Source organism: Callionymus lyra, chromosome 3 (assembly GCF_982586985.1).
Source record: "Callionymus lyra chromosome 3, fCalLyr1.hap1.1, whole genome shotgun sequence".
Taxonomy (NCBI): domain Eukaryota; kingdom Metazoa; phylum Chordata; class Actinopteri; order Syngnathiformes; family Callionymidae; genus Callionymus; species Callionymus lyra.
Window position 1 is genome coordinate 22,802,119 of NC_141820.1, and position 26,555 is coordinate 22,828,673.

The window sequence follows — 26,555 nt, forward strand, 5'->3', positions numbered from 1 at the left end:
TGTGTGTGTGCGTCGTCCAACAAGCTTTCATGGTAAGTACTGCCTGCTTTTTTTTATTGTCGCTTCTTTTTAAAATGTATTTTGTTTCTCATTATGGTAAGTTCTGGAGTGTAATACTCATGCATGCTTACTTTAAAAAAGTACACATATTCAAGTAAATCAAAATTTTGCTAAATACAAATAACATTTGGTGACAGTATTTTTTGCTAACTTGAGCACAAACTGTTTTGTTTTTTTCTTTCTTTTATAGAATCAAAATGTTATTGCTGGAGTGATTGACCTTGGAACAGTGGAAACGTATTCAGTTTTCCAAGCAGCACAACGAGGTTTGATCGATCAAGATACCTGTCTGTGTCTTTTGGAGGCGCAGCTGGTTTTGACAGGCGGGCTCATCCAGCCCGATGACCCTCGAAGATTGTCGCTGGAACAAAGCCTGGCTCACGGACTTATTGACAGCCATACACAGAAATGTCTGTCTGAGCTAGAGCGTGCAGTGGTGTTGGTGAATTCTACAAAATCTACACAAGAAAAAAATGTTCTCCCGGTGGTTAAAGCCCTGGAGTTTGGACTTATCAGAGAGGAAAATCTACTTCGTATTCTTGAACTGGAAATGAATACTGGCGGGCTGAGAAAATCAACTGGGACATTACTGAGTCTGGCGGAAGCATCCAAATTAAGACTGTTACCACAAGAGACAATTTCCAAACTACAGGACAAGAAACAAAACAGAGAACTTATTGATCCAAGCACGGCAGAGAAACTGACCCTGTCTGAACTCCAGCAGCGTTGTGTCCCTGACGACAATGGTTTACTTTTTCTTCCAGTCAAACAACAACCCAGGGGATCTGTGATGCTTCGTTCAGGAAAGAAAGTTGGTATTTTCCGTGCTCTGCAGGAAGGAATCATCGATCGTAAAGTCGCTGTAAGACTCCTTGAGGCACAACTTTTTGCCGGTGGCATTGCTGACCCCCGATCTGGCCACAGACTCACAACTCAGGAGGCTGTTCGTCATGGGCTAATGGACCAGGATTTAGCGTGTGCCATCTTGTCCCGACAGCTGGTCAATGGAGGTGTGATCGACGTTTTTAATGGAGAAAGATTGAATTTAGATGACAGCGTTGAAAGGGACCTGATCTCCCCCCGTTTGGCTTTACGAGTGTTGGGGTCCCTTCATGCTTTCAAAGGATTTATTTGGCCTGAATCTGGAGAGTTCATGTCCATAGCAGAGGCAGACCTACAAGGACTTGTGTCTGCAGATCTTGCGAGAAAAATTCTAAGGCAACGACATTACATTGGTGCTTTGTACAACCCAGAAACTCTCAAGTTAATACATTTGAAGGAGGAAATGGGAACGCTACCTGACCCTCGGGTAATTGGGATTCTTCAACAGATATCCGTTCCAGACATCGCCCCGAATATAGACCACTTGGGTAACTTACCCATGAAACAGCCGAGTCAGGCTTTCGCAAGCTCATCTGCATTTCCATCAACCCCAGAGCAAAAGAAAGAAGTAATTGTTATTCACATTTTGAATAACAGCTACATTGATACGAACTCTGGAAAACGCTTGTTGGTTCTTGATCAAGAGCTCAGTGCTTTACTCAACGGACCTGTTGAGTGGAGTTCCTCAGAAAGTGACCCACCATTACAGACAACAAGTAAGATTCATGGAAACCAAGTTATCAATACACGTGCTGTCCAACCAAGTGATGAGACTGCAATAGAAGTAGAGAAAATAAATAAAGAAGAAAACCATGAACAAGTGACATGTGAACCATCAGTTACAGTTGAGTATAATGTTACTCCGTCAGCAAATGTCGTTGAAGATAAAGATGCTATTGCCAAGGATAAAAATGTACAAAGAAGTAAAATCCAACAATCCTCTCTGGCAGACATTCAATATAAAGATTGCAATGATCCAAATATTGAGTGCACAGCATTTACAACCAGTGAAAAAACTGTTATACCTTTTCCTAAGTCCGAAGATGTTAAACTGTCCCTAGAAGCAGTTGTTTCTAAACAAAATGTCACACAAGTTAAATATGTGAAACTTGAGGAAAATCCACCATCCCTGTCTGAAAGGAACAGAGTCAACAAAGAGACCAGCGCAGTTAAAGATGATGTCGTAGAAGATATTGAAAAGGAAGCAGATGATTCTGAATTTGAAAGCCTAGTCCTGGATTTTAAACATGGGGGGCTTTTGACTGCAGATGGAGAAAGGCTCCTTCCAGATGAGGCAGTTGCACAAGGTGTTCTTGCTAGCCACACTGTGGTTAAGTTAATGGCAGAGGCAGGTTTGTTTGGCGGTTTGATAGATGTTGGGCAGGGTAAATCAGTTGCCTTGGATGACGTTTTGCAAAATGGGCAAGAAGATGAAGAGGTTATGTGGAGTGTTTTACAGTCGGATAAAACTGTTGCTGGAATCGTAGACGCAGAGAAGAGCCGGTTATATGGTGTCAGAGAGGCAGCTTCGGCAGGATTAATTGATGTTAAAACTGCTGATAAACTTATTGAGGCCCAGGTTGTATCTGGAGGTGTTGTTGACCCATCAACCAATACTAGGGTCTCTGTAAGGTCTGCATCAGAACTGGGATTAATAGATGAAAGTCAAACAGAGGAACTTATTGCACTTGAGAAAGTTTATAGAGGAAACGATACTGATGAAGAAGCAGCTTACACCAAAACGTTATTGCAGCTCCAGATGAGAGGCATAATTGACCCAGTGACTGGTTCTCCAGTTCCTTTGGAGCAGGCCATTCAAAAAGGGTTTGTTAGCGCGGAGGTTGCCTATCAAGTTTTGGCGAGACAAGTTTCTGAAGGTGGCATAATTCATCACGCTTCCAGAATTAGACTATCAGTGGCTGACGCTGTGGAGAGAGGACTGGTTGACCGCTCCAATGCTCCTGGGCTTGAAGAAATAGAAATGATACGCAACGGGAGTCCAGGTGCAGCATTATCAACTAATGCCGTCTCTTTCCAAGCATTAACCGGTGCTATTACGGACCCTTCATCTGGAAGTAAACTGACACTTAAAAAGGCTGTTTCGAAAGGTCTCCTGGATGAGAGTGTATTCACTGAAGTAATGGCCTCAGTTAACATAACTGAAGGATTGCTAGACCCCAAAACCGCTCAGATAGTGCCTTATGCAGACCTTGTAAACCAGGCTGGAATAGATATTGAAACAGGTCAACGCTTTCTAGAAGTTCACCCTTTTAGAGGTGTGAAATCTTTAACTCTTCTTGAGGCCGTTGAAGCCAATGAAGTTGATCCAGTGCCAGCTTTGAGAATGCTTCAGTGCCAGGCAGACAGTGGTGGGGTTATTGATATCTCAACTGGTGAACGATTAAATCTAAATGAAGCTTTGAAAAAACGTTTGGTTTCCGAGGATATGGCCCAGACGATAGCTATCAACCAATTTAAAGCAGGAGGATTATACAACCCTGCCAATGGTCAACAGGTGTGTAATATTGATAATGCTGTCGAAATTGGTCTGATTTCAACAGACATTGCTGTCAAGATTCAGGATGAAATGTCTCTAATGGATACATCAGTCAATGAGAATGTAGCATCACCTGTTTCCTCGTCCAATGATGTGCACAGCCCACACATTGAATTAACAGTCGTAAGCACAGACAGTCCATACACCGGGTCAGATGTTGCTACAGAGGGGCCTTCTCCTTTGTCGGACTACGACTTTATAAACTTAAAAAGTGTGGAGATTGTGTCATCCTCTGAAAGTTTTGAAGACTTTGCTGTTGGTGATATCAAAGTAGAGCATAATGAATCACCAGTGTTTGAGGAAGAAAACAGCTCAACTGAACCGGATCAATCCGTTGACATGTTAAGTGAATTTGCCACCAATGTTGAGAGAAGAATCCAACAAGCCATTGAAGAGATTTTGCCACAGATGGAAAAGATTGAATTGATTATTTCTGAAGAGAACGAGGACAAGATTGTTTATGGAGATGATGAATGTTTAATGGAAAAGGTTGAAGATGTTGATAGAGTTGAGGACAGGTTTGTTCATCTTGGAGATGATACGTGTGATGAACCTGCCAATGTTTCTTTAGGTGACATTGGAGAGATTGAAAAGTTTGACAGAGTGGTACAAGAGGTCATTAATGAAAGTGTACATGAGGAGAAGGAACAGACGAAGCCAAAGAGCAAAAAGAAGAGGAAGAATAAAAACAAAGGAAAGGGTATCGAAAGTGACATTGAAACGGCAAATTCAACCCAACAAGAAGTAGAAAATGATGGAGGTCCATATCCTCCCTCTAAATTACCAACCACAACATCAAGGCATAAAACACTCAATATTGAAATGAAAGACATGGAGAGGTCTGATGGGCCCTTAAAAGAAAAGGTGAAAAGCAATATGAATGAAGAGCTATTACCAAAACAAGAACAGACAGTTTTTCCTGGTCAGCAACAGAAGTCGTATACAGACATTTTAAACGAACACAAAGAAGACAAGCATGGAACAGACAAGGTTCCTGACTCACAGAAATGCCAGGAGCTACCAGTCACTGTTGAGCAGTACATTCCCCGTAAATCAACTTTACCAGATGATCAGAAAGCTGCATTGTTACTGAAAGCAAAAGAAAAAATTCTCAAAAAGGTGTTTGAACCTGCCGTCAGTGATAAGCAGGCTGCTGAAGAATTGAAAGCCTTGCGTAAAGAAGTTGTCAAGAGCAATAAGGAGGATGCAAAAACAATGAAAGTAGATCCTGCTCCTGGAGATGCTCTGAGTTTGGGTGTCAAGGTATCTGAAGAAATAAAGAATACTATGGTTGATGAGGAACCAGTTACTGCAGGCTTACGAGTGGCGTTGTTACCAAAAACCATGGATGATACTATACCAAAGAAAGATACAACTGTTACTACCAAGCCAACTCAGACACAACAAAGTAAAAGAAGTAAAAAAAAGAAAATAAAGATTTCAAGCTTTGGAGATAAACCTGAGTCAGCTGTTGCAAACCAATTGGTGGATGACAAACTGGACTTTACATCAGACGCAGCAGTAACCGGGAAGAATAAAAACAAAGCTACACCCACAATGAGTAAAGAAAATTGTACAAGTGAGAAAATAAAGTTAATTAGTGCGGAACCAGAAATTTGTAAGCCAAGTTCGATTCTAGCACATACAGATTCTCAACTGCCAAAGGAAGGTAAAACCCTTGATATTACCAAAAATGTACTAGAATCAAAGAGGTTAAGCTCAAATTCAGAAGTTCTGGAGAAATCCAGTACAGACAATAACCCTCTGGGTTCTGCATTCGAAAGTGAGATTCAGACCAAAAAGAAATCTCCTGAGGAAAAGTCAAATAAAGCCATTGCTGAGTCTCTCTTGAGTGAAAACCAGGCCATAAATAATCAGGATAGCCAGTCAAACCTAGTTCAAGAAGAAGAATCAACAACAAGCTGGGGTGTTAAAGAGATGCAAGATGTCACAATACCTGTTGGCATTGATGACCTGACAGAAGAAAATTTGAGGAGAAGTACTCCAAAAGAAAAGCTGAATACTGAGGACATGTTGCCCAGTGAGGAAGTTAAAGCCACCATTGGTGAGAACCTTTCAATCCCCCCAGAGGATAATGGAGCTGAAGTTACTTCAAACTTTCCTTCCAGGGAAGTTTCAAGTATCTGCGTTGATACTCAACACAACCATCACCAAGAAGTTAGGACACTTGATGGTGAGAAACATACCAATAAAACATTGCCTAACTTAAGCCAAACTTCAATACCCTTTGAAGAGTTGGGTGATAAGATAAGAACTCTAGAAGTATCTTCTAGTTCAGATAAGATGGAAGATTCTTACACCAACTTAAATGCAAAAGAAAAAGCTCAGATGGATGTTAATGTACTTGGTACACACAATGTCACCCATTCAACAGAGAAACAATCCCCAGAACATGCAAGAGAAGCCCTTACAGTCAAGGAATTGGAGGAGGCACCTTCCCAGTGCTCGGTTATAAGTTTGGATGGAGATGAGAAGTTGCAGAAAGATGACGAGATGTCTGATAACGGAAATCTTGATTACGATCTCACCCTGGAAAACAAATCACTGCTGAAATTGCAATCTGAATCATCTATTCCATCAATAGAAGGGAAAGTTGAGGTCAGTCAACAAAGTGAACCCTTTATAATTCAATCAGAAGATGAACCCAAAAGTTCAGATGATGAAAAAGATGACAAAACAATTGGTGGGGGTGAACAGATTGAAGAAATGAAAAGTTCACTTTTTGGAGATGTTGAATTGATCAACAAGAAAAGTGAAAATGTTATCTCATTAGAAATGGGAGGTGAATCTAGTGAAGGATTGACATTGCACGACCCTTACTCGACCAGTGCCAAAGATGAGAGCCTTTGCAATGACCCATCTGAAGATAAATCAAGTATCAAACCGGACACTTCACCCACCGATGAATCCATTAGCCCTTATCCGACCAGTGCCAAAGATGAGAGCCTTTGCAATGACCCATCTGAAGATAAATCAAGTATCAAACCAGATACTTCACCCACCGATGAATTTGTTAGCATGCTCGGAGAAACTGTGGACACAATTGTGGAAGGTGAAGCTGCCACTGTTGGTGAATCTGTTTCACGTAGTTCTCCAGAGGCATCGTACTTGATTTCAGACGACCCTCTATCTGAATCCTCTAATGTCAAAAAGTCTGACGGGGCCGCAGGAAGTTTTGCGGAACTTTACAACACAGAAATCATTGAGAAAAATCTTCTAAGGGAAGTAGAAGAAACACCTGTGTCAGGCAAGGTGAGGACGAAAGAGCTTGTTTAGAAACTTTTTTTTATCGTCTTTGTTATGTATTTTTGAAACTATGCTTTAAAATCCTAGTCGTCATTGGCACGCCAGGAGTGTTTGGAACACGATCAAAGGATCGTTGCTCTCATCTCTATGGTCCGACATCTTGAGGTGCGTCTTAAACAGCAGCAGCAACAGGCTGTCGGACGCGGACTCATCGCTTTGGATGACATCATCCACCATACCAAGGTAAATTGAATTGATCTTTCTTTGAATAATGCTCACCTTCAACAAAACATCTATGGTTGACGTGCTTTCAGTCACTGGATCTTGAACTCTGTGATCTGGAGGGCCAAATTAACAAAGAGGTGGAAATTGCCGAGAACCTTTCGAAAGCCAGCCAGAAAGAAGTTCCTCCACAGCTCCTGCTGGCACTGAAGAAAGATGGAGCTAGCTTAGCTCGTGGCTATCGAGCAGCCAGAATGCTCTCTGAGAGTGTTCTGCAAAGTCTGCACAACAACAGAGATTCAGTCAAGGTAAGAATAGATAAGACAAGAAACGTTCTAGATATCAGAATCAATATAAGAATCCATCATTTCAAGGTTCAAGACAAATTAGGAAGTTTTTAGTTGTTTAGATATAGTATTACTCCCAACAATAATGTACACAAAAACTACCACAGTAAAAATTGATCAAAACATCTGACAGTGATTGTGTGATCATTTTTCAGGAAGCAGTGGTGTTGGAGCATAAATCTTTGGGAGAACAAGTCCAGAGTCTTCTCTCGTGGCTGCAGGAGATAAACGGTCATATGAATGAAGAGATGGCTAAAGTTGAAAAGAGGGATATTGACAGTGAAGATCAGCTGACACGTCAACTGCAAATTTGTCAGGCAAGTGTATGTTAGTCTAAAACATTTTCCTGGTGTGACTTTAACCAATAAAGGGATCGCTCTTATTTTTATGATGCTATCATTACTGTACTACACATGGACTAAAAAAAATCTATTTTCTGATACAAACAAAACCTGTTTTAACTTCGTTCTCTGTCCTTCTCTGCTGCAGGAGCTTCAGTCCTCCCTCACCTCTCGCTCTAGTGAAGTCAGCTCTGTGGCGGCTCACATTCAAGTCTTCATATCAGAGAGCGCCAAAGATCTGCAGCCGCAGCAGAGCAGGCAGCTCCTAGGTCAGCTTCAGCAGCTGCAGACGACCTTCCACTGCACTTCGGGCCAAGTCCAGGCCTGGTCTGGTTCACTGGCGGCCCAGCAGCAGCAGAGAGAGAGAGTCAAGGTCATGGAAAAGGACAAAGTATTGCAAAGTGCCAGAGACAGAGAGGTTTGGGAAAAGTCGTCTAGTGTCGTCTCTTTTTCTTACTAATACTTCAAAACTATTGACTCAACGTCGCCTTCAGGTTTATACAAACACCAGTGTGTGAATCTCACCAACTAAGTGACATGTCACCACCTTCACTCACATTTTATACATATCTGCTGCTCTGCTCGCCTCACCTCACGTGTGTTATTAACCTGTTTGCTCTGCTGTTCCAGATGACCAGTGAAGAACATGCTTGACCACCAGTGTTGCGCTCTTGTCGTTCGTGCACATTTTTCCACTCGTTTCAGTAAAACGCACAAAAAAGATTGAGAAAAAAAACAACAACCAAGAAATTAAAAATGTTTTTGTCATTTTCCTCTTGTTATTTTGCTTGTGTGTGTGTGTGTGTGTGATCTCTTGACACAATTTGATCAATGCTTGGCAAAGTCCCTCGTTTATCTTCCTCAGGATTCAAATTCATTTAAATGTCTTTACCATTTTAAATTCATAGTTTTTCCAAACTTTCCACACATACCTCTTTTTCGCTCTTCTTTCTCTCACATTTAAATCATTTGTTCATAACGCGACAAATGCACAAATGAGCCTTTACATTATGACCACTGTAGCTTGCACTTTAAAAGCAACTTTTAAACTTCTAAACTAATTCTACATGTTTCGCCAGGTGGTCCAGCAGCAGACGGCCGAGTGTTCACAGAAACTTGAAGGTCTCTCCATGTGGTTGGCCGGTGCTGCTAGTCTACTGGCCAATCAGCGAGCAGGAGCGGAGACGGATGACGTGAACCTCCTCCAGGACAAGCAGAAAAACCTGAAAGTGAGAGCGTTTTTAACTCTGTTCATAACACAAATGCTAAAAAAATGTGTCTCCTCTTCTTCTAGGATGTACAGAAGACCCTCCAGAGCAAAGGGGAAGCCATTTCTGAGGCTATTCGCTCAGTAGAGGACTTCCTGGCTGAACGCAGTGACAATCTCAGTGCAGAGGAGAGGGACAACCTAAAGGTGTCGCTAGCACAAATGAAGGAGCAGTACAACTCCTTGACTCACTCTGCCGACACGTTACAATCTGATCTGGACACTGCCATCAGTGCGACCGTGCAACAGAACACGCAGAAAGTAAGGAATTATGAGCTTTGCTTATGATTAGTCTGGGCTACTGCTCCTGAAAGGTCACTGTGCTTGTGAGAAAACTGTCATGATTTACTGCTTTGGTTTTCTGCTTAAATAATAACTTTAAAAAAAAAAGAAAAATGATTAACAAGATTTTTTATGTTTCAGGCAAAAGCAGTAGAGGAGACTCAGCTTCAGATGGACTCTCTCCTGAAGGAGTTATCAACTCTTAACCAACCCGACCAGAGAGTTGATCACGTGTCAGGCCGGGACATGACTGACTCGTTCTCTTCCCAACCTGCTAGTGGTGTGATGTCACATACAGAATCAGTGCAGGTCAGTAACTTAATCAACATTTAAAACTCCAAAGTTGTTCTGTAAAAAAAACGAAATAATCCCTCTTTGGGTGTTTAAAATTCATGTTAGTTTGGTTAATCAAGGGAGTTTAGTGCTGTTCTCTTGTTGAGTGAATATTATCTTTTTTTTTTCCTCAGGCGGAGCTTCAGCAGCTTCAGGTTCAGCAGGCGAAACTACTCGCCATCACACAGTCGACCCGGGCCCTCCTGGACCAGCCGGACTCCACTGTACCTCCTGAAGAGAAACAGCGACTTCGTGCATCTTTAGATCAGCTGCAGGCTCAGCACCAGGACAAACTCCAGAGCTGCCAGGTTTGTAATCCAGTCCTCGTGACAATGAAGAGCTGCAGGCTTGACTTTTTGTTCTCTGCAGGACCGACTCCGGAAGTCTGAAGCTCTCAAGGAAGAGCTGACAAAGTTCCAGGAGGAACACGAAACTCTGGGTTCATGGATGGATCAGTGTGAGCAGGAAGTAAGGAGGTTAGGAGAAGGAGAGACTGATGCGAAGGGACTGAAGGAACGACTGGAGGAGCACAGAAAGGTAAACTTTGAAGTAATTTGGAAAATACACATTTTTCATGTGAATATTTTGAATGACTGATTTGGATGTGTTGTTTGCACTTTTTGCACCTAATACAGTACAACATATAACCTTTTATTCATTCACATTAAAAAAAAACATTTTTTTTTGGTGGAACAAAAAGGAAAGCAGGATTCCTATAAATAAAACAAAAAAAAAAAGTGTATTCCAAAACATTGAAACAAAATAAAGGTTAATTTTGGTAAAAAATCAAACGCATTTTATAAACCATTAAACTAGATAATATCAATCAATGCCCAAACTTGCCATTTCAACTGTGAGTTAGCAAATTTAAATAGTGCCATTTTTGTCTCTCTCCAGCTGGCAGAGGACATCATATGCCACAAAGCGGATTTGAGGTTTGTGCAGATTTCGGGCCAGAAAGTTGAAGGCTCTGTCCTAGGAGCTCTTGAGCAGGCTGGTGGTTCCGATCCAGCTCTTAACAGCACGAAGGAGATGGTTGATGAAAAACTTCAAGAAGCCAACCAAAGATACACAAACCTGCACGTCAAGGTGAGTTTTGTACTTCCACTTTTACCTTTACGTGTGCAATTTCTGCAGGAATGTTTCTGCATCGTTCACAGACAAAGAAATTAACACTTGTCCATCTATTGCTCTTTTGCAGTCATCTGAGCTGGGAGGACGTCTGTCCGGCCTGTTGGAACGCTATCAACAGTACCAGGACAAGGCAGTCTCCCTGCACTCGTGGCTGAATGCTCAGGAGCAAAATGAAAGTGTTGCTAAGACCAGTGGAGAGGTGGATCCACGGAACCTGCAGAACTCACTGCGACAAGTTCAGGTTAGAAAGTTTCTCCAGCTGCAAAATCTAACTATAAGATGTGCAAATTGAAAAATTGACAGTGCCCTTTATTATCCGTTGTGCTTAATGTGTAACGCCTTAAAAATGTCAAAAACTTCTCACAAGATGTTTGACAGTATAGTTTTGAAACGCTCTTTAAAATGAAACTATATCCAATATTAAAAAAGCTAATGGTGTGTTACGCGTTGTTTGGAGATTTAATTCCAAGGGCTTTTAAGAAATTGAGAAAGTCATATTGCGGCTCCCGATTTTCTAATTTCTTTTTTTCCTGTTTGGTGTAATACAAGTGAAATGGGATTTAATTTGTATTCATTTTGGTGCTAAAAAATCTAATATTTGACATCTAGAAACCTTCAAAGTTAAAGTTAATCTCAACTGTCCTCAGATGTTGCAGGATGCGCTTGCGGAGCGGTCGGTTCAGCTGGAGAAGGTGAAGAGAGAAGGAAGAGATTTGGTTAGTACAGAAGAGGCGCCATCTTTGAAAGCTGTGGACATACTGTGTACTGCAGGTACGTCAGCATTATTGTCTAAACTGACCAGGGAAGGTCAAGGAAGTTACTTTGTTAATCACCCAAATGTTGAATTTCCAGATGGTTTGGAGAAGAGGTTTAACTCCCTCTCTACATCCGTGTCTGAGCGAGCTGAACAACTGCAGACGGCGATGGCCCAGTCTGTTAGTGTTCAAGAAGGACTTAAGGGTCTACTCAGCTGGCTGGACATGCTAGTTCTGAACCCAGGTCCAGTGGAGCCCACTGCTCAGGCCGTCCAAGATGCCCTCACTCAAAACCAGGTGGGTCAGCCGGGCTTCTTTCATCTCCATTTGTCATTAAGTCTGATTTCTAAAAATAAATGTCCTTGTTTGTCCGATAGAAACTACGCCAAGAGCTTCTCTCAAGACAGAACGCAGTAGAGGCGATGCAGGATTCTGTGTCCAAACTCTTCCAGAGCTCCGATGCTTCCACAGCTTCAAGCCTCCAGAGCTCAGTGGATGAACTTACTCAGAAGTATTCAGCAGCACAATCCAGTCAAGTGCAGCGCGAGGGGGAGCTGAAGGTTCTGCTACCAAGACTGGAGAGCTTTGAACGGCTCAGTGGGGACCTGGAGGTCTTTACCCAGAGCAGACTCAAGGCTCTGAGCCCGGTGGGACAACCAGACCGCAGTGTGGTGGACTACAGAGAAACCATCCAGGTCAGAATCATGCATGAACTCAATGTTTCTGTTATACGAGGTGGAGAGAAAGAAATTACAATATATAATTATTTTACTTAAAGCATCAATGACTAAAATGTCTTGAAAAATGTGCATTTTATTACAAAACAACCCACTGCCATGAAGCACTTTGGGTTTTATGTTTGCACGCACTGGGTGATGACGTAGTAGATTTTTATAATTTTATTTTAACTTCTATTAATTTTATTTACTCCACCTCTTTCATTAAAGAAGCCAAATTATTCATTGAGTTAACTGTGAATTTGCAGGAGGTCCGATCCGAAATGGAACTGGAGTCGGCTCAGCTGAAGACTTTCTGCAACATTGGTGGTGAACTGAGCGCATCTGGAGAACTTCGGAACACTCAAAAGCTAACAGATCAAGTGCGACATGTCTCAGAAGGTTTCAAACAGCTGGAGAGTGACATCAATGAAAGGTAATAAAGTTGCGCTTCCCTTCTCAAACACTAGAGGGCGTCAGACATCTACTGGCTAGTTTGACAATGTTCATTGATCACCTGTTTTTGGGGGTCCAACACAGGTTTGCCACCACCCAGATGTGTGAACAGCAACTCCTTCAGTTCCGCAGCCTCTCTGGCTCCCTCCAGAGGTGGCTTCAGACGGCACATGAGCAATTGCCATCCAAAGAAGTCCACCACAGCACAGAGAGTCTGCAGAGGAGAGTCCACCAGCTCCAGGTCTGTATTGGTGACATTTTACTGTTGATGCCTAACGATTTATTAAAAATGTGAAATGTTCAGCAACAAAATATTTTGTTATTCATTCAGGAATTGTCAGGAGAGTGGGAGTCTCAGGGATCAAGGGTGCAGGAGTTGAACAAGACGGGATCAGAACTGGAGACTCTTGTCATTGACATCACAGCTCCTCAGACTAAACCTGGTAAAAGCAGTTTAATTCCTACTGTATCTTAAAAATAAAGTTATTTGAAGTATGAACCTCAAACCTCTTACTGCGCTGTTTCCCTTCCAGGTGTTCCTCACATAAACGGCTCAGCAGCTCCGGGCAGTGTCAACGGGATTCACACATGTAAAGGTGAGCTTCGCCTCTACCTCTCTGGCATGTGGTTTTGCTTCCTGATAAACAATAAACCTGTCGGCTTTTCTCTCCTGTCACTCAGACCTGACAGAGCTTCAGGTGGCCGTGACTGATGTCAACAGTCTCTACGGAGCCCTGGGTGTGGAGGTGAAAGACCGACTTGCTCAGCAGCAGGCCTCTCTGGACCTGAGGCAGAAGGCCAAGCAGGAAGGAGAAGAACTCACAAAGTGGCTGGCGGGCAGAGAAGAAACCCTCAAACAGGGACAGTCGGGAATCCCATCTAAACCAGAGCTGATCCAAGCCCAGGCCCAAGCAAACAAGGTGCGTGGCTTTATTAGTATTAGTATTAGTATTAATACAGAGCTCCCAAAAAGAACATTATAAACAATCTTGACCAAAAAGTTATTTATGAACTTTACAGATACAGACAGATTATTAGGCGGTATTTTATACGTTCAGGTTAACCTTTGTGTGATTTTCTTTCTCAGGCTCTGATGTCGGAGCTGGCTGAACGATCCAGCAAAGTGGAGGAGCTGAAGAGTTCCCTGAGGAAACTGATTGCTGAAAATCCAGAGTCACCCGAGGCGGAAAGCTGGAGGCAACAGCTGCAGGACATCGGTACATCTTATACTTCAGAGTGTTACAGCTTACAGGAATAAAGATGTATTACTTTCTACAAGACAAGCATTTTCTGGGGCCACATCATATGTCAAGACAAATGAGCAAGGGTTGAACAAAAAAAAAGGCAATAATGTAAAAAAGGGAAGAGAATTCAACTATCTAATAATCAATAGTAAAAACATTTTCACTTATCTCTATGTATTTGATGTTGTGTATATGCATCTTATTATAGTTATTTTAAATATGAATCATGAAAAAATTATGGACAAAACAAAGCTTTGATGCAGACTGTACTGCGAGGGTTACATGTTGTATAACAGCCACTATTGTCCACACTTTTCCCATGTCTGATCTACTCTAACCTTTTCGTATTTGACTCTTCTTCCTCAGACTCGCGCTGGCAGCAGACGAATCTAGACGCAGCTCAGCGTCAGACGGAGCTCGAGAGCTGTGCAGACAGACTGGGAAGCTTCAGCACGGCAGCCAATCAGCTGGGACCGTGGCTGAGGGAGAAGGAGCTGATGATGAGTGTTCTTGGCCCCCTGAGCATCGACCCCAACATGCTCAACACTCAGAAACAACAGGTTCAGGTAAAACAGAACTTGATGGAATGATTATGCCATCCCTTGAAGGTCCTTGACACTCTCGGGTAAAATCGTTCTTCTGTATTTAGTTCATGATGAGGGAGTTTGAAACCAGGAAGCCCCAGTTTGACCAGCTGACCCAGTCAGCCGAAGGGATCCTGTCCCAGGCAGGTGATGCCACGCAGGAACCCGAGGAGCTGGCGGAGGTTCAGGCCGAGCTCGGTTCTATCTCCCAGCAATGGAACGAGTTAACCAACAGGCTATCCCAGAGGTCAAGCAACATCGACCAAGCTAAAGGGACCAGCGAGCAGTTCCAGGTAAACCCAGATGTGGTCTACTTCCACCCGTACAGTCTATAACGTTCCTTTTCCACTATCCAGTGTCTCCTCAGAGAACTCTCCACCAGCGTCTCTGCTCTGGGCGAGCGGTTAGACAGCCAGGCTTCGCTCAGCGCGCAGCCCGAGGCGCTCAAGCATCGTCTGCAGGAGACCGGGGAGATCCGATCTGAGCTGGAGAGACGACAGACGGAGCTCGCTGAAGCGGAAAAACTTTGCCGAGAGCTGAGCGACATCGTGGCCGAGCCCTACCTGAAGGAGGAGCTGAAGAAGCGTCTGGAGAGTGTCAGCAGGCCGCTCAGGAGTTTGGAGGAGCGAGCAGGTTTGTGCACAGAATTTGTATAGACGAGGAGTGTTTGTTTCTATGAGGTGTGTAACAACATTATAGCCAAAAATATCCAATGACTGTGGTCCCTCTTTATTGCAGTTGAATTTTGAAAACGCATCATATTAAACAATATCCGCAAAGTATTGGCCATTCAGTTTGTGACTATTCAAATACTTAAGCCCTCCCCTGCACTCTCTATAAACATTTTCCACATTATAAAAGAGTTTATACTGTCAAAATCATTTAATAGCATTTTTTTTATTACATTTTATTTCATTTTCTAAAATTTTAAACAACCCCTTCATAATGCTTTGCTGTCCAGCTAACTAATCACAGCTGTCGATCCCTTTTCACATGGAAACATAGTTATGATTTAAATAAAGTATTGTAGGCACCTATCAGTTATCAATAAATAGAGCAGGGATTAGAAATGCATCATTGGGAATTTACTGTATTGTTGGACCCATAAGTAACGTGCAGTAATTGGGGCCTCACACTTAGCAAGTCATTAAGTTTATCTGCTGTTCAAATAAATCATCTGTTTGTAACAAAGTACACAATGACAAGGAGCTTAGCTGTTCCGACTGCAGCTCGATACAATAAATCCATCTATTTATACAGTACTGTCTGCAACAAAATAGAAAATTTGCAAACATGTTTATTTTGGAACAGATTTTCAGTTTACATTTGAGGTTGGTGTTGATGTAAGAAAGTTAAAACAGACCAGAAATAATGATGAAGACTAAAGTATGACAGAAGGGTAAAGCATCGTTTTCTTCTCCTGTCCAGCCGACAGTCTTTCTCAGCTACAAGACGCGCTCTCCTCGACACAGCAGTTCCAGCAGATGTTTGAGGAGTTGAGGTCCTGGCTCGACCAGCAGTCCAGAGAATCATCCCCGGAGTCTTATCCCTGCCACCCGGATGCTCTTCGCTCCCTGATGGCTCAGTCCGAGGAGCTGCAGCGCGGCGTCGCCAGCCACAGAGGTTCTTACGAGCTGATCCAGGCCGAGGGGACGTCGCTGATCGCCGCCCTGCCGGCTGCCGACCCCGAGCGCTCTGGCCTGCAGGATCGGCTCGGCCTCCTGCGCCAGGATTGGGAGGACTTGAACCAGAGGGCGTCCGACCGCGAGAATCAGCTGAAGACCACTCTGAACAAAGCTGAGGCGTATCAGCAACACAAGGGGGCGCTGCTTCCATGGCTGGCTGAGATGGAGGAGAAGGACAGACGGATGCAGCCTTCACTGGATGCACCAGAGTTAGATGAAGCCCTGCTGAAGGTCAGAGGGCTGACGCTGGACTTGGAGAGGCAGCGCCCTCTTCTGGAGCTCTTTAACTCTGCAGCTGATAAGTTACTGGAACAGTGTTGCCTTGGAGAAGACATGGTCAGTTTTCTTTTACTAGATCTTTAAGAAAAAAGTCATCATTCAAATGTAATTCATACAGCTTAATGATGAAGCAAATCTTCTGTTTTGGAAATAATCCTGTGCAGGTCCGAGATGAGAAGGCCCAGTTGAACCAGCGTGTGGAGAAGCTTGAAGAGAGCCTGGGCACTCACACGTCTCAGCTGGATGAGCTAGCCTCTAGACTGAAGGAGTTTGAAGACGGACGACAGGCAGTGGAGAGACGACTGGAGGCGGCGAAACACCAGATCGAAGTCCAGGAAGCTTTAGGAGCTCAGGTTCTGACCGGTTCTCCTGAAACACTCAAAGAATGAGTTTCTGATGATTTGCTCTTGACTCCTCAGGCTTGTAGCACCAAGAGTCTGGAGCGTCTGAGGACTCAGCAAGAGAATCTGGAATCCCTACAAAGTCAAGTGGTTTACCTGAGAGACCTGGCTCAGGGGCTGGTGCAGGACGCCCCTGAGAGGCAGGAGGGGGGCCCAGATGGGGCCCAGAAGCTCTTGGAACAAGCCAAAGACACAGAGAAAGACTACACAGATGTTTCAGACAAGGTGAGAGTCAAAATTGACTTTAATCTTTTTTCAAAGTTACTTTGTAAGCATCAGTCGTCTTTGCCCTTTACACACGCTTTCCAGTGGCGCAACTCTGCATCTTAAGGCGGTTGTTTACATTCTCAGACGTAATTGGAAACACGATAAAATCAACATTGACCATATATGAGTCGAGCTCAGCGCCTCTGTTCACGCAGCTCTACTTTATCACACGATGTCAGCATGAGACAATTCACTCTTGCATTGATGGATGCTTTTTCTGTTCGCTCACTTACTAGTTATTCACTTACAAAATTAATGTTACATAAAGTGCATATATTTCTAAATGGTTCTGAATTATACTTAACAACACACTTTTTCTTTTTAGAAATAGCCAATCTTTGGACATGTCTGACTTAATCCGGCCGTACAGAACCTTAAAACCCCTAACTATGACTAACTAATTATTTTTCATAATATTCTTCATATTTTTTGTTACTCTCTCCTTGTGCAAGAATTTATTATACGTCTTTTAAGCCAACATTTTTCACTTGTGTTATACCAATGTCAAACTCTTGGACCGGGGGCCAAAACTGGCCTGCCATGTCATTTTATGTGTCGGGCCAGATGGTTTGCTCACAATTCAAGTAGATGAATGTTCATGTTATATGGTGACATATAAATGATTATGCTAACATAAGGGACAGAGATTGATGAGGTTGATTGGAATTTGATCCATCCTGTTAAACAGTTTGGTAAATCCAAAATGTGTTCAGCCTGAGAGTACAATAATATGTTGGCCCCTTGTCTTGATGAAGGTATAAAACAGGTCCCCTATCACCACTATATCTAATATTGAATTATGATTGATTGATTTTTAGATGGAGCACTGCTGCTCTCTGCTCGAGTCCCGACTTCAGGGAGTCGCTGAAGTCCAGTCACGCGTGCGGGACGTTTTCTCTCGTCTGGCAGACCTGGATGATGAACTGGACTCTCTGGGTCCAGTAGGCCGGGATGCGGATTCTCTTGCCTCCCAGGCTGACCTGTTAAAGGACTTTCACGACCGCCTGGACTGCCTAAGAACCGAGCTGGACCAGCACACCTCAGAGTGCAGCACTATGCTCCGTCAAGAGGGTTCCTCCCCTGATCTCCTGGCACTTCGCAGGGAAACCGAGGCACTGACTCGCCAGGCTGGCAAGGTGAGGACTTTCACACCTCCAGACTCGCAGTTCTGTTTCTCACAATTCTTGTCTGGGATCATTCTAGCTGAGTGAGCGTGGTCAGGCCAGACTCGAGCAGGTCCAGGAGGCTGCCTCCAGGGTGCAAGAGTTCTACAGGCAGGTGGGAGAACTGCAGGCTGTCCTTGCTAAAGCTGAAGATGGACTCAATGCAGAGAGTGTTGTTGCAACGGAGGTGGAGACCATCAAGCAGCAACTGAAGGAGTTCAAGGTAAGAGCGACTCTGTTGACTTTCTAATGGCACCTGTGAAGGCACAAATGGATTGGTCTGGTCTATATTCAACTGTTTTTGGCTGCCCCCGCTGTTTGAACAATGTAATTGCAAGAATAAAGACTGCAACAATAACTAAAGCACAACTTCCAAATATTTTATAAAAAAGCAAGGAAGTGCTTTTTTGTGTCAGTTTTCTGTTTTCGTGAACTTTAACAAGTACTCTCAGGATTTACGCTATAATGGAAATGAGTGAAACCACAGTCTTAGTGGTCATGTGCTGATTTGTTGGGCTGCCCACGATAATTTCCAAAGTAAAAATAGTTTGGTCCTTGTGATAAAACATTAAGAATTTATTTGATCTAAGGTTGTTGTTTTTTTTCAATAGAAAGATGTTGACAAGCTTTATCGCTGCTTCAAATGAGTCATGAAGTACTGGTTGTGATTTCAAGTGAACGCCCGCTTGATCTAGAACAGATAAGATGGTTTAAAACTGTTGGATTCTGAGGATTTGAGTCAGCGAATTTGACAACTTAACATTCTTTTGATCCTCAATGAGCTTTTATTGTCACGATCTCATGTGGTCATGAGCCTCAAGCTGACTCCGGAATGACCTCTGACCCCGGCCTCTATCATTAAAGACACATTTTCCTGCCGTGATGTAACTTCCTGGTCAGTGCAGAGTTGATCTTCGGAGTCGTTGTTGAAGCCCACTCAGTGGAGACGATCTGTCCGATGATTCACTAGTCGTGTTCCGTCGACTCTTCCTCGTGTGTGGGAGGATCCTGGAACATTTTCGCAGTTTCAGAAATTACATCATTCTCCTTCGTCCCTACCCTTGAATTGAGATCCTCATCAGAAGACGTTATTTGTTATCAGGGTTCAATCATTTAGTCTAAAAACAAGGCCTGTATTGGCATGATTGTCTTTCCGAAATTCCGAAAAGTCTTAAAAATGTTTTTCAGTGCATGAAGATGAACATTTGGGTTTAATGGTCCCTAAACTAAATCAGAGTTAATCAACAGAATTTGTATATTTTTATGTTTTTATATTTCAATTTTGGTTAACTGCACAGTTGGTCTTAAATTTAAAATCAAATGGTTTTTAAAAAAGTATTTAAAGGTCTTGAATGCCACCGCCAGTCTTGCCCCCAACATGGGTTCCATGTACCGGAAAAGGCTGCCCTGGTCTAAGTAGTTTAAAAGTTCTCATGTGGCCATCTTTTTGGCCCCAGCGGATGACATCATTGTAGGAGGATTCAACAATGATCTGACGACGTCACCTCCTCCCCTAACACTCACCCGTACTCTTTATCCTGAGCCCCTTCTTCTTACAAAGCATGACATCACCCCTTTGGATTGGAAACGGGGTCTGTGGGGGGAAGGGCAGGGCAGGGGGGGACGAGGAGGGGGTCTGCTCTGTTTTCAGAGTCGGACTGACATGTTTAGGTTTGAACCGAGCCCAGTTGGATCAGTTACATAGAGACAGACGGAGGTGGGGGAGAGACCAGAGGGTGCGACCAGCTTGAACCATCAGAGCAGGACAGAAGCAGCAGCAAGAAAATTAAAAGTTTTTTTTTAAAGAATCATTAATAAAAAAAACTGTTATTTTCCTTTCTAACTTCAGACTTCGACGATCACGTCCCCACCCACCTGTAGGCTAGGACACCCAAACACCTCGTATAAGACCATGTTAGATTGTTGAATCCAGCATTGTCAGTGTGAACTCTAAGGTAATGTGAAGGTTCTATGTAGGTCACAAGATTATGTTCACCAGTCATTTCTGCATCAGTTCTTCATTTAGAGTTCGCTTCCTACTGGTGGCCTCAGCTACACAAGTTCACTTTAAGTGGACTGGAGTAGCACGGTATGTAGGGACTTTAAAATCAACTGCCCATTAAGTTAGCATATGTTTTGTTTTAGCGAGCACACATGGAACATTTCCCTGTTAGCTACCTGGAAAAACTGCTTTTTGTTAGCGGTTGTGCTGCAGAGCTAGCCCTGCTTGTTCACTGACACTTAGAAGATGCTTCTAATTCCGGACTTTTTTCAGGGGGCAAGAGGAATCTCAGCTGTCACCATACCCCACCCTCACACTAACACACAAACACACACACATACTAACACATATTAGGGAGTGGCATTATGACTCCCCACATAACCTGATTCTCTTTCCTGCCTAATGCAGCTAATACTGTCTCAGGCTGGAATGAGAACATGAACATCCTTTCCTCGGGTGCTTTGATTTCACAAACATGCTCTTAAAGGCACAAAGATCAGCAAACAAAATGCACAAACATACCGTAAGAATACACACACTTAGTTGTGTTCAAAGGGAAATTTGACCTGTATGATCACAATACTGCTTTAGACTCACTAGGTATATTATGTTTAAACGCAAATGACTATTATAAAAAACACACATATAACATGCATAAAACAAATACAAAAAACACAGTTCCAAAATATAAATAGTTAACACACAGAAGAACTGACACAAAAAATATATTTATGAGATAAACAAACACAAAAACATAAGCTCACACAAACATACTGAATCACAATGCACTGTTTGTACACCCAAACAAATGTGTTTTACCCTCCTACACAATCTTTATTCAAGAGTTGATCTGATAAAAATAATAGAATTGAGTCTGAACCTGAGGTCCAGATCAAATATGGCAGTTGGTGAGCAGGTCAGAACTCAATGACTGGGCACACCCTCGCCAACCCACCGGGTCATGTGGTGTCTGGCTCCGTCATCGGTTGTGTGTATCTGCCGCTGATGTGGCTCAGGGTGTGTGTATTCAAGGGTATTTGATTTTCCATCAGTGTGTGTGTGTTTCTTAAAGACGATGATTTGATCATGCTAACATGGTTTGTTTAATCCTTTAACTTGATTTGCCCAAATTCTCCTGTAACCATCTCTCCCTTACACACACACACAAACATGTTCAAGTATATCAGAGACTGACCTGCAGGACTGTGTCTGTGTGTGTAATAGTTGTTATCCTTCAAATGCGTTTGTGCTGTTTCAGCTGTTGTTTGTTAGGGAGGGTCATTTATTTTTTCGTTCGCACATCTGTGGACTTTTCATTCTTGCCTGAACTAGATCACAGTGTTGAAATCTCCTTGTAAGAAAATTTCCAGATGTAACCTTTTTAACTCTCCTCTGATCAGATCTTATTTGAAAGAATATTTTGTCTGTGCAAGAATATTGTGATTTATTTATTTAGTCATGTGGTCTAATGAACGTCCTTTTACCATGCGGCATTCATGAGTTAATACCGCAAATTAGAGGTAGAGAGAAAGTCACATGATCTGTGGAGATGCATGACCTCACTGAGAAAGAAGAGTGAAGAGAAACTTTTAAAGGAGGAGTTAGAGGGTTACATGTTAACGATTTTTAAAAAATCCCTTCTGTTGTCACTGTGCATGAGATCCATGTGTCTGTAGTTAATGCAGACGGTCCATGTGGAGTAAATCTGAGGCAGAACTACCCCCCTCCTCCACGCCCACACACTTACTTCTGAATATCTCATTAACAATCTTAGTAGCGCTCTGTGGTTTTGGGTGTGTGCGCACGTTTTACCATGTGTCTTTGTTTGACTTTCTTTGCCTGAGGAAGGTTTAGAACAATAACACAGACACACACGTACGCTCACACATGTTAAAACATACCAAAATGGTAGACATCTAGACAGAGGTCTGTAACTTTTGCTATCCAGTCTCTCTAAATGTGAGACTGACTGGTGCTTGTTTTGTGTTGTAATATCAACAACCAACGCTTTTGATTTTATCAAGTCAATTTATCTGTAACGGTCCAAACACCTTAGGTAGAATTTGGGGTTGATTTTGTGCCATCTCATGAGCTAATAAATGACCCAGAAAAGTCAACAGGATTGACTTAATGTGTGTGTCTGTGTGTTGGCGCGTCACTAAACTGACTGAGCGCTTAAAAGTAACTTGATGTGGACCTTAAGGTTCTCTTTTCAATGGATTCATAAGCTGTAAGACCTTAGTGGGCCATTGAACCCTTTTAATCCCTCGACTTTGCACCCTTTTCCCCTAATCCTGTCCCCGGGGGGGAACATGAGTCCAGCATGGATTGGTCTTTAGTGCTGTGCAACAAGAGAACCTTACACATAATTGCAGTTTATTTAGATTAGGACCCAAGAGAGCTTCACATCTGTGTTATTTGGGGACATCTCAAGAGGTTCCTTCATTTTGAATACATTAATTAGTTCATCTTTAGAACGACTGATGATGGACGAATTACTAGATCTAATCCGTGTTGGACATTTTGAAATGTAAATTTGGGTCCCCCTTCATGAGGTGGACCAGGGTTTGTTCCAATTTACCCTTCCAACTGACAACCTGGATAATCCCGACGCTCATCTGGCTTGAGGAACCTGCTGTGGTGTAGCCAGTTCACCTTGTCCTGAGCTGCTTAGATCCCCCAGAGAGCGGTCAGTTAGTATGACGGGACCAGAGCGAGGTCAAACTTATTAGGTCGTCTCTGTGGTCCCCTCCTCTCGTCGCGAACCCACGTAAGTGTGTTCGCCAGTGTTTCTGGCTTGTGCGGGAATCGAACCGGCGACAACCGTCTTTTGTCTGGATGAAGACGTTTGCGGCAATGACAGCTGCGGCGCAACTGACAGAGGGTGGGTGTGTTTCGTGGGGGAGGGAGGGCGGTCAAAAAGAAAGAGTGAAGTATTTAGCTTGTTTGACATGCAGCCCACGGTGCGACTCGCTGCAACACTTGACGCCCCTTTTGTGACTGAGGCCAAGGAGGACTTAAGACACTATATAATATCCACGACATGTGAGATTAAGGATTGTTTTGCGTACTCTGGAGTCAGAATTGTATCCACCCGAACTTTAAACGTCTTTGTTTGAGGGCTGCGCCTCCCCCACTCATACTTTAAGGTGTACAGCTCTCTTTTCCTACTTCCTATACCTCACACTCATTCAGCATGGGCTCCCCCAGCAGGATTCAATTTCACTAAAGGCTCAGACGGGGGAACGCTCAATTGGAAACCTGGAATATCACCTACTATTGTGTGATAGTTTCCCTCTTATTTACTTCTCCACACTTGCGCGTCAGTTCGTCCTAACTACCTCATTACTGCCCTACAATAAAGCCGGCAAACAATGGAGGAACTCACAGAGTGAATAAACCCGTCTTGTCTCCTTAAATCTTTGGACTTTTCGCCGAGGGGGGATAAAAACCACCAGCTCGTTACTGATAAGCTTCTTTTACTCAAGGCGAACAGACCTGCCCTCCCACCCTCTCATCCTTTATTCTTGCCTGCTTCTTCTCATTTTGTTTCACTTTGTATTCCCGTCTCAGTGGACTGTGTTTTTGTGAAGGACATAGGGGAAAGCAAAGTGCCCTCGGAGAATTAGCAGGGAATTACAAAGCTGTGATGAAAACAGTCGTCTCACATTGCCAACCCCCTTCTCTCCCTCTAGTCTCCGTATCTCTACTGCGTACACATAAAACCGAGCTGCCTGGAGAGGGGAAACCCTCATTGTCTGCTGGCATTTCACAACATTTAAGTGTTCTGGCACATTACGAAGACAGAATGGAGAAAAAAAAAACATCTGGCTATACCCATGGTACTCACAGAGTAGATCCAACTGTGTACTTCAGTGAACCTGTCGGCCGCCTGACTAGACTTTAAACCGTAAAGTGGTGGTGTGCAAAAAAAAGTATGGGCTCCCCCTTTCCAAATCATGTGCCATAAATACATGTCTTTGAGCTAGATTTCTGCTGGCTAGCCATGTGGTTTTGTTTAAGGTAGTCCATGCTAATATCAGTAGCTGCCATTTGCAGAAATGGATTAAAAAAGTTCCTAATAATCCCAGTGCGAGATTCATTTGTTTGAGTTTACTAGGCTGGATTCACAGCTCTTTTGGTTTTTTGGCAGAAAACAAGTTTTATATTCTTAATTATCGGTGAAAAGAAGCACATTTCAAAGGACATTTAAATGGAAATTTATCAGAACTAAAAGTAGAATTCTGGAGATAAATTAACTTATTAGATAATTAACTCTATCAAAGTCAAAATTAAAGTTTCTTTTTTACTTCCAACTCTATATTCTCTAAACTTGAATGGCAACTGAACAGAAGCATGATATGATTTTGCAAAAACTTGCATATTTTAATATGTCTCTCACTTGTTTTTTTAACACCACACAACCTCTCAACACATTATCTGCCTTATGAAAACTCACCTTCTCTCTATCACAATCTTCTTCTTCCCTTGGAGATATTCGTTGCTTTCACTGAAGTGTGAGAGGAAACCAGCATGATAAGAGCACTTCCTGTCTTTTAATACCAGTGCAGGAAACAGAACAAACGGAGCAGAATTCAAACACAAACAGCAGGGAGAAGAGGGTGGGAGTAAGCCAGTTGGAGCGAGTGAGTGAGCGAGAGAGAAAGAGACATGTGAGTTAGAGAGCAGACGAGTGAGGGGGGAGTAGCGAACTGGTAAGCGAGAGTGGGGAGATTTTTTTAGCAGCTGCAAACCATTTCAGCTGTGTAGAGGCTTGAGAACAGTGACTGTGAGAGAAAGAGTGCAGCTTAGTGGCCCACACGTTTCATAAAGGAGGAAAAAGAACTGGGTCTGCGTGGCACTTTGTTTCTTTTTTTTTTTTGCACGGAGCTGCCACAGAGTGAGGATGGTGAACACGAGTGGAGAGCGTCGTGGGATTATTTGCCGGTAAAAGGGAAGGAAAGCTGGAGCTAGAGCTTGGAGCGCTGTCTAGGACTCTGCCCTCTGGATACGGTCCCACGACTCCTGCACTGCACTGCTTGCCTGACTGGTCCCTCGCGACCTGACCCCCCACCATACACCTTTCAGATGCCCTCTTTCCCTCTAACCAGACTACTAAGATTCTGGCTGCTTTAACCAACCACTTCCCCCCTGGAGCTGTGCAGCGTCTGAGGGTAACTGGGAATTGAAGCGTTGATGGGGATTTATTCTTTCTTAGCTTTGTTCTGTATTCTTCCTCCTGCTCTAAATCCTGTCAAGGTTTGACAGAGAAACATTTTATACCAGACTGTGATGATCCTGCGGAGATGCCAGAGTCGGAATTATGGGTTTGATTTGACAGACGCTACGATTTGCTGATGATGGAAGCCAAGGACAGAAAGGGAATATTGCCGGACCACTAAGTGGCACTGACATTGTAAAAGGATTTGTTTTTTTAATCACATTGGCTGGAAAATCTATGGAATAACTGAAGTTAAAACAAAACCCTACGGATTCTTGCACATTCATCCCACTGAAAAGTTTTCTTTCCAAAAGATAAAGACCCTGTTTTCACACCGTAAAAGGAGACTTTTTCACCTGCCTGTGTACCTCTCCGTCAAACTGCTTCGCTTCACTCCTCCGCTGCTTTCCTGTTTGCCAAAGAGGAAACTCCATAAAGGAAAAGGGAAGTAGCTGTTGGATATTAAAACAAAATGAGCAGCTTTATATTCATACTACAGAGGGAGGGAGCTTGACTCTGTTTTTTCGGAACAAAGGAATGTGACTAATGTGGCTGTTGTCCCACGTTGGACTTTGACTTTGCAGATGGAGTTTTGTTTCCTCCCACTCTTGGTTTCTATCCACACTTTTCCCTCAGTCCGAACAGGTTTTTTGAGCAGTGTTTAATATGGTGCTCAACTGGAGCTTCAGTTATCTGGTGCCACACAACATACCAGTTAGACAGAGGATATGTACAACTGTTGAGGTGACATAGTACCTTTATCATGTAAAATCTGGAGGATTTGTGGAAAACCTATTCATGTTCATCTGGATTTTTGACTTAAGGAACATTATTTTTTGAGCTGAATTTTCCTTGTATCCCATCACATCTGTTCTTAATAGCCACAGATCTTTAGAAAAAATGGGGAAGCCTCTCAGTCGCCCTGACTGTCTGAGGCAGAACCCTACATGCCTTGGAAAAACTGATGAAGAAGAGGGCTATATAGAGGATTGCTATGTTCCCCAGCGTTCCATTTATGATACAATGCGCATCAATGAACAGATTGATCAAGGGACCAAACTGTGCCAACCATCCAGGAGCATTGTTGGAG

The 26,555-nt window shown here is 43.1% G+C and overlaps 1 protein-coding gene across 13 annotated transcripts in view; it reads left to right on the plus strand.

Annotated features, from left to right (window-relative positions):
- macf1a (microtubule actin crosslinking factor 1a) overlaps positions 1-26,555 on the plus strand; it is a 136,214-nt gene that overhangs the window by 77,185 nt on the left and 32,474 nt on the right. For 12 of the 13 annotated variants that reach the window (XM_087787108.1, XM_087787113.1, XM_087787109.1 and 9 more), the window contains 29 exons: positions 251-6,772; positions 6,854-7,009; positions 7,081-7,296; positions 7,491-7,652; positions 7,825-8,094; positions 8,756-8,905; positions 8,971-9,204; positions 9,367-9,534; positions 9,693-9,866; positions 9,928-10,095; positions 10,456-10,647; positions 10,760-10,933; positions 11,340-11,463; positions 11,545-11,744; positions 11,825-12,142; positions 12,433-12,599; positions 12,704-12,860; positions 12,951-13,062; positions 13,153-13,215; positions 13,301-13,539; positions 13,707-13,836; positions 14,230-14,429; positions 14,513-14,740; positions 14,804-15,080; positions 15,876-16,468; positions 16,576-16,764; positions 16,831-17,037; positions 17,898-18,215; positions 18,283-18,465. In XM_087787108.1, the coding sequence (XP_087643234.1) occupies positions 251-6,772; positions 6,854-7,009; positions 7,081-7,296; positions 7,491-7,652; positions 7,825-8,094; positions 8,756-8,905; positions 8,971-9,204; positions 9,367-9,534; positions 9,693-9,866; positions 9,928-10,095; positions 10,456-10,647; positions 10,760-10,933; positions 11,340-11,463; positions 11,545-11,744; positions 11,825-12,142; positions 12,433-12,599; positions 12,704-12,860; positions 12,951-13,062; positions 13,153-13,215; positions 13,301-13,539; positions 13,707-13,836; positions 14,230-14,429; positions 14,513-14,740; positions 14,804-15,080; positions 15,876-16,468; positions 16,576-16,764; positions 16,831-17,037; positions 17,898-18,215; positions 18,283-18,465 (12,291 nt within the window). The remainder of the gene's footprint in view (positions 1-250; positions 6,773-6,853; positions 7,010-7,080; positions 7,297-7,490; positions 7,653-7,824; positions 8,095-8,755; positions 8,906-8,970; positions 9,205-9,366; positions 9,535-9,692; positions 9,867-9,927; positions 10,096-10,455; positions 10,648-10,759; positions 10,934-11,339; positions 11,464-11,544; positions 11,745-11,824; positions 12,143-12,432; positions 12,600-12,703; positions 12,861-12,950; positions 13,063-13,152; positions 13,216-13,300; positions 13,540-13,706; positions 13,837-14,229; positions 14,430-14,512; positions 14,741-14,803; positions 15,081-15,875; positions 16,469-16,575; positions 16,765-16,830; positions 17,038-17,897; positions 18,216-18,282; positions 18,466-26,555) is intronic. The other variant, XM_087787112.1, reaches the window with a different exon arrangement.